Source organism: Geospiza fortis, unplaced genomic scaffold (genome assembly GCF_000277835.1).
Source record: "Geospiza fortis unplaced genomic scaffold, GeoFor_1.0 scaffold662, whole genome shotgun sequence".
Classification (NCBI taxonomy): domain Eukaryota; kingdom Metazoa; phylum Chordata; class Aves; order Passeriformes; family Thraupidae; genus Geospiza; species Geospiza fortis.
The window spans coordinates 216,294-222,679 of record NW_005054450.1 but is presented as its reverse complement, the minus strand read 5'-3'; the positions used below and the strand labels follow the sequence as shown (position 1 = coordinate 222,679).

Sequence of the window (6,386 nt, the reverse complement as noted above, 5' to 3'; positions counted from 1 at the left end):
CCCCAGAAACCTGCCCCAAATCCCAGAGGAAATCCGGATTTATCCCACTGATTCCATCCTTTTATCCCATCCAGATTTTTCCCATCCATTCCCAGCTTTTATCCTACCCATTCCCAGTTTTTATCCCATTCAATCACAGATTTTTGTCCCACCCATTCCCAGATTTTATCCCCCCATTCCCTCACCCCCGAGCAGGAGTTTGGGGTCCCTGTGGAGGCTCCAGATGCAGAAGTGCAGCAGGAACGTGAGCAGGACGAGCACGAACACGGCCACGGCCACCAGGATGGCCAGGATGGTGCTGGAGGGGAACTCCAGCGCCACCGGGGCTGCAATTAACGGCACTTAATTAACAATTAACACATTCTGGGGCCGGGGGTTGTTCCGGGGAGGGAGATCCTCCGAGGGAGCTCAGGGATTGATTTGGGGTTTTCTAGGAAAGGGGAGGTGGGAGAGGATCTGAGGTGAGGGAGCTGTGGGATGGGATGGAAATAGGGGGAAAGGGAAAAGGGGAAAAGGAGAAGGGAAAAGGAAATGAAAGGGAGCAGGGAAGGAAATTTAAAAAGGAGAAAGGAGAAGGAGGAGAAGGAAAAGAGAGCGAAGAAGGAAAGAGGAAATGGAATGAGGAAAGGGAATATGGATGGGAAAGAGGAGAGGGGAAAAAAGGGAAGGGAAGAGGAAATAGGAAAGGAAGGGAAAGGGAAGAGGAAAAAGAAACAGAAAAGGGAGAAGGAAAAGGCACAGGGAGAAGAAAGGAGCGATGTTTTATGGAACAGCAGCAGCAGCAGTTTCCCAGTTTCCCAGGAGGATTTCCAGGCTGGGGAGCAGTGGGGCAGCTCAGGAGGGAACTGCCCAGGGTTTGGGGTACCTGGCTCCAGCGCGGGGACGGGCTGGCTGCACACGGCGTCGTGGGTGCTGCTCCCCTTCCGGAGCGTGGCGAAGCCGCTGCTCCCGCAGCTGTGGGAGGACGGAATTCAGCGTCCAGGAAATTCCCCATTTCCTGCCTCCCTCCCTCCCCGGGCTCTGCCCCTCCTGGGGCAGCTTTGGGCTCTTCCCCAACCTGCGCTTCGTGCCCATTTGTTTGTCCATGGACTTCCCTGCTGGGAATAATTCTTCCAGCATCTAAAGCTTGACTTTAAACTCGGAGTTTGGCTTAAGTTCTGCTTTGAGACTAAGAAGAGAAATGCCAGGTCTTGCTTGATTAAAAAATTCATCAATAATCGCATGATCACCATCTTGGATTCAATTTGATTTTCTAATGGCAGTATTGAATATCTTAATTGATATTTCAATATTAATTGATATTATTATTATAAATATTACTATTATTACTATTATTATTATATTCTTATTTTTATTCCCTAATATCAAAGGGGAAAAAAACTCCAGTCTACTTTTTTTCCCAAATAAGGGGAATATCAATAAAACCATACTCAGTCCATTCTTATTCTAATTATTGCTATTACTATTATTAATATTATTATTTGTATGTTCAAAGAAGGAAAACATATTCCTAGCAATAATTATTGATTAGTGATTAGTGATCATTGGCTGCTCCATACTCAGTCCAGTTGTGGCACCAGCTGTTCCTGCTGCTGGAGTAGGTGCCGTTCTCGCAGGGTTTGCACCCAAAGCGGAAATTCAGAGTTCCTGCGGGGAGAAGGGATGGGAATGGCTGAGATCCCACAAGCGGGACAGCCAGAGGAGCACAGCCAGGGCTGCTCCACTTCCCTTTCCCATTCCCTGCCCTATTCCCTGTCCCATCCCCAGCCCCATTCCCTGTCCCATCCCCATCCCCATTCCCATCCCCATCCCCATCCCCATTCCCAGCCCCATCCCTATTCCCATTCCCATCCCAGGTTACCGGTCCTGCTGGGCTCCCAGCCCGCCGGGCACTGGGGCAGTTTCCTGCAGAACTGGCACGGGTCCCCAGAGCAGCTGTGCCCCGGGGGACATCGGCAGTCGAGGTGCAGCGCCTCACAGGGCGCGGGGTTTCCTGCGGCAGGGAAGGGGTTAACGCTGCTATTCGCAACAAATTCCCGTTCCTAAGGAACGAATTCCCATTCCCACGGGAAAAGGGACGGCCCAGCCCTGCCCAGTGCCCGGCCAGCAGCGCCAGCAGCAGCCACAGCAGGGCCCTGGCCATGTCCTGGCAGTGCCACCTCAGCAATGCCACCCCAGCAGTGCCACCCAGCAGTGCCACCCAGCAGTGCCACCAGGTCCCTGTCACCCTGCGGAGGAGGCGCCGGGGTTTTTGTGGCCGAGCTCTTCCTGGTTTTGGGGGGGCGGGGAGCTTTGGGTTCAGACAGCAGAGGTGGGGGCAGGGAAAGGAGTGGCCCCCCAAAAAATGGGGTTTGGGGTCATGGAGGGTTAAAGGGGGTGACATGGTGGGGTTGGGAAGGGGCAGGCTGGGAGGGAGGTGGAAAATCAGCTCTTGGCAGAGAGCTCCTGCTGGCCCGGGGCACTGCGGGGGTAGAGTGGCCAGAAAGTCCCTGGGAATTCCATCCATGCATCCATGGATCCATGGATCCATGGATCCATGGATCCATGGATCCATCCATCCATCCATCCATCCATCCATCCATCCATCCATCCATCCCTAAACCCCATCCCAACCTTGCCCTAAACCCCCCCAAATCTTTTCCTAAAACCCATCCCAACATTCTCCTAAAACAGATCCCAACCTTTCCCTAAAATCCATCCAAACCATGCCCTAAACCCCCATCCCAGCTTTCCCTAAACCATTCCAAATCTTTTCCTAAACCCCATCCCACCCTTTCCCTCTTTCCCATCCCAACTTGCCCTAAACCCCATCCCAACCCTTCCCTAAACCCATTCCCACCCCTTCCCCTCCCCGCTGGTTTCTCACACCAAAACCACCAATTTAATTCTTTATTTCTCCTTTTTTTTAAACCCCTTGGGGATTTTTTCTCTGCTCTTTGTCTGGTTTTGCCCTTTGAGGCACCTGGCCCCGTCAGGTGACGGAACTTTCCGCTCCCATCCGAGGCCGAGAGGCTCCCGGAGCTCGGAGGCAGCGCTGACCTTTCGGATTTATCGGATTGATGATCGGATTTATCGGCGCCATCACCTCCCAGCCTCGCCCGCGGGGTTTTCTCGGCAGCTCCACCTCTGGCTGCTGACATTTCCCCTCGTGCTCGCCCTGCTCGGGCCCCACGCGCACAGCACAGCTCGCGTCCCTCCCAAAAAACCCTTCTCACGGAAAGGTTCCCCTCTTTGGGCTGCAGATTTGGGCTCTCCACAGGGAAAATCCTAAAAATCTGACATTCCCAGGAAGCTGGAGAGACATTCCCAGAAATCCTCACCCCAAATCCATCAAAATCCCGGGATCCTTCCCAAAAACTCACTCAACACACTCCATGGGAAGATTCCCCCTCTTTGGGTTCCAAAAGTGGGGACTCCATGAGGAAAATCCCAAAAAACTGGGGCATTCCCAGAAGCTTGGAGTGAAATCCTCACCCCAAATCCATCAAAACCCCCAAAAATCCTTCCCAAAACCCCACTGTTCACATCCCTGCCTTCCCCCGGGGAAAAATTCCCCTCCCTGGGGATCAAGGCAAATTCCAACCCCAAATTCCAACCTGGGATGGAAAAGAGGGACAAATGTTCTGGATTTATCCCCTTTTCCACACCAAAGATGGGATTTGGGGAAAAATCCACAGATTCCTGGAGTTCTGTCCATGGGAATATCCTCATCCAGAGGTACATCCCAAGGGATTTTTGAGGAATTTCTGGTTGGAGCCAGATGGAGGTCGGGTTTTGGGATAGGATGAGGGGAAATGGCCTCAAATTGTGCCAGGGATTGGGATTTCCTCATGGAAAAGGGTGGAATTCCTGGATGTGGCACTCAGGGTGAGGACCCCTCTGACCCTACAGAGCTTTTCCAACCCCAAGAATTCCTGGGAATTCTCCTGTGCCCACATCACCCCCATTTCCCCTTTTCCTGGAGCCTCCTCTTCGCTGAGCCACCCAAATGATGAGATCTGGGAGAAAATAAAAGGAAATGACCCCAAAACAAAGAAAACCACCCCAAAATAAAAGAAACCATCCCAAAATAAAGGAAATCACCCCAAAAAAAGGAACAACCCCCCCAAAAAAAGGAAACCTGCACTGGGGCCTCACGTCAGCAGCACCAGGACAGTGTCAGCCGCAGTTTGGGTTTCCTGACGCTGATTTTTTGCTGATTTTTTGCTGATTATGGGAGAAAAGAACCCCTGAGCTCATTCTGCCATGAAAAAATCGCTCACAGGAGAATTTCAGAGCTGCTGGGCCCGGCTTCAGCCCAGCTCTGAGACGATTTTCTCCCCCCAGGTGGAATTTCCATTCCCACATTGGGAGAAATCCCGGGATGTGCCCAGGGTTCCTGGAGGGAAAATTCCCCTGGGCTCTGGGGCAATCCACGTCCCTTAGGCTGGGCTTAAAACCCTTTGGGCCTGGCCCAAACAGGATGTTGCTCACGGATGGGGGCGTCTGGCACCCCAAGAAAGGTCACAGCTGAGGGAGATTCTTTCCCCTCAGAATTGTGATTATTATCCAGGGAAAAATGGGATTTTTTTCCCACAGAAACACAATTAATATCTAGGGAAAATGGTATTTTTTCCCCTCAGAATTGTGATTATTATCCAAAGAACAATGGGAATTTTTTTCCCCTCAGAAATACAATTATTATCCAAGGAAAAATGGGGTTTTATCCCCCAGAAATACAATTATTATCCAGGGGAAAATGGGATTTTTTCTCCCTCAGGATTGTGACTATTATCCAGGGAAAAGTGGGATTTTTTTTCCATGAGAAATACAATTATTATCCAAGGAAAAATGGGATTTATCCCCCAAAAATACCACTATTATCCAGGGAAAAACGGGATTTTTTTTCCCCTCAGGAATGTAATTATTATCCAGGGAAACTATTATCCAGGGAAAAATGGGATTATTTTCCCTCAGAATACAATTATTAACCAGGAGAAAATGGATCTTTTTCCCCCTCAGGAATGTGATTATTATCCAAGGAAAAATGGAAATTTTTTCCCCTTAGAAATACAATTATTATCATGGGAAAATGGGATTTTTCCCTTTCAGGAATACAATTATTATCCAATATAAACCTGGAGTTAAATCCACCAAAATCCCGGGATCCTTCCCCAACACCCACTCTGCCTTCCCCTATGGAAAATTCCCATTTTTTGCTCCCAAATTTGGTGTCTCCATGAGAAAATCCCAAAAAATCCAAAATTCCCAGAAACCCTGATGGAAAATTCCCCTTTTGTGCTTCCAAACTGGGAAAATTCCCCTTTTTAGTTCAAAATTTGGTGTGTCCATGAGGAAAATCCTAAAAAAATTTATATTCCCAGAGGGAAACCTGGAAAAACCCAGAAAAAAATGGGAAAAAATGGGAAAAAAATGCAGGAAAAATCTGGGAAAAAAAACCCTGGAAAAACCCAGGGAAAAAATGGAAAAACCTGCCAAAAGGGGGGGAAATGCAGGAAAAAAATCTGGAAAAACTCAGAAAAAAATCTGGAAAAACTCCAAAAAAACCTGGAAAAATCCCAAGTCCGGCCCCCAAGCATCACCTGTGAGGTTTTTTTTCCACCTCTGCTGGCAAAATTGAGTCAAAATTGAGTTCAGGAGATAAAAATATCTGGAGATAACGGCAACGGAAAATCGTCACCGGGGAGACCCAAAAAAGGCAAAAACACAAAGCAGGAAGTGAAGATTAAAAAAAAATGATCTAAAGGAGGTTTTTAAAAAAAATTAACATTATTGCAGCTTGTTAATTAAAAATTAACTAGGAATTATTTCCTTCTTGGAAGATGGAGGGAAATGTTCAATTTGTGGATGGGAAGGTTTGGCAAGAAGGGGAAAATTGAATTTATTTGGATTTTTTTCAGGGTGGTTCAAATGTTGTTAGGTTTGGTTCAGTTTTTATCCAAAATTGGAGAAATATGGGGGATTTATTTGGAAGCTGAAGGGAAATTATCCAGGAAAAAATGGGAATTTTTTCCCTCAGGACCGTGATTATTAACCAGGGAAAAATGGGATTTTTTCCCCTCATGAATGCGATTATTATCCAGGGAAAAATGAGATTTTTCTCCCTCAGGAATGTGATTATTATCCAGGGAAAAATGGGATTTTTTCCCCACAGGAATACAGTTCTTATCTAGGGAAAAATGGGGTTTTTTCTCCTCAGGAATGTGATTATTATTCAGGGAAAATTGGATTTTTTTCCCTCAGGAATACAGTTCTCATCCAGGGAAAAATGGGTTTTTCCCCTCATGAATGTGATTATTTGTTATTTTTCCAGGTGGATTTTAAAACTGCAAAGTTCAGCTCATCCATCCCAGCCTTTGCCTAAAACCCAGCCCAACCTTTCCCTA

General features: G+C 47.8%; 1 protein-coding gene across 1 annotated transcript in view; it reads right to left on the bottom strand.

Annotated features, from left to right (window-relative positions):
• TNFRSF18 (TNF receptor superfamily member 18) overlaps positions 1-2,143 on the bottom strand; it is a 2,417-nt gene extending 274 nt beyond the window's left edge. Inside the window, exons 1-5 of the mRNA XM_031062539.1 lie at positions 2,052-2,143; positions 1,862-2,019; positions 1,560-1,647; positions 866-954; positions 186-326 (exon numbers count right to left, since the gene is read on the bottom strand). Coding sequence (XP_030918399.1) covers positions 186-326; positions 866-954; positions 1,560-1,647; positions 1,862-2,019; positions 2,052-2,143 — 568 coding nt within the window. The remainder of the gene's footprint in view (positions 1-185; positions 327-865; positions 955-1,559; positions 1,648-1,861; positions 2,020-2,051) is intronic.
• Positions 2,144-6,386: the final 4,243 nt, after the last annotated feature.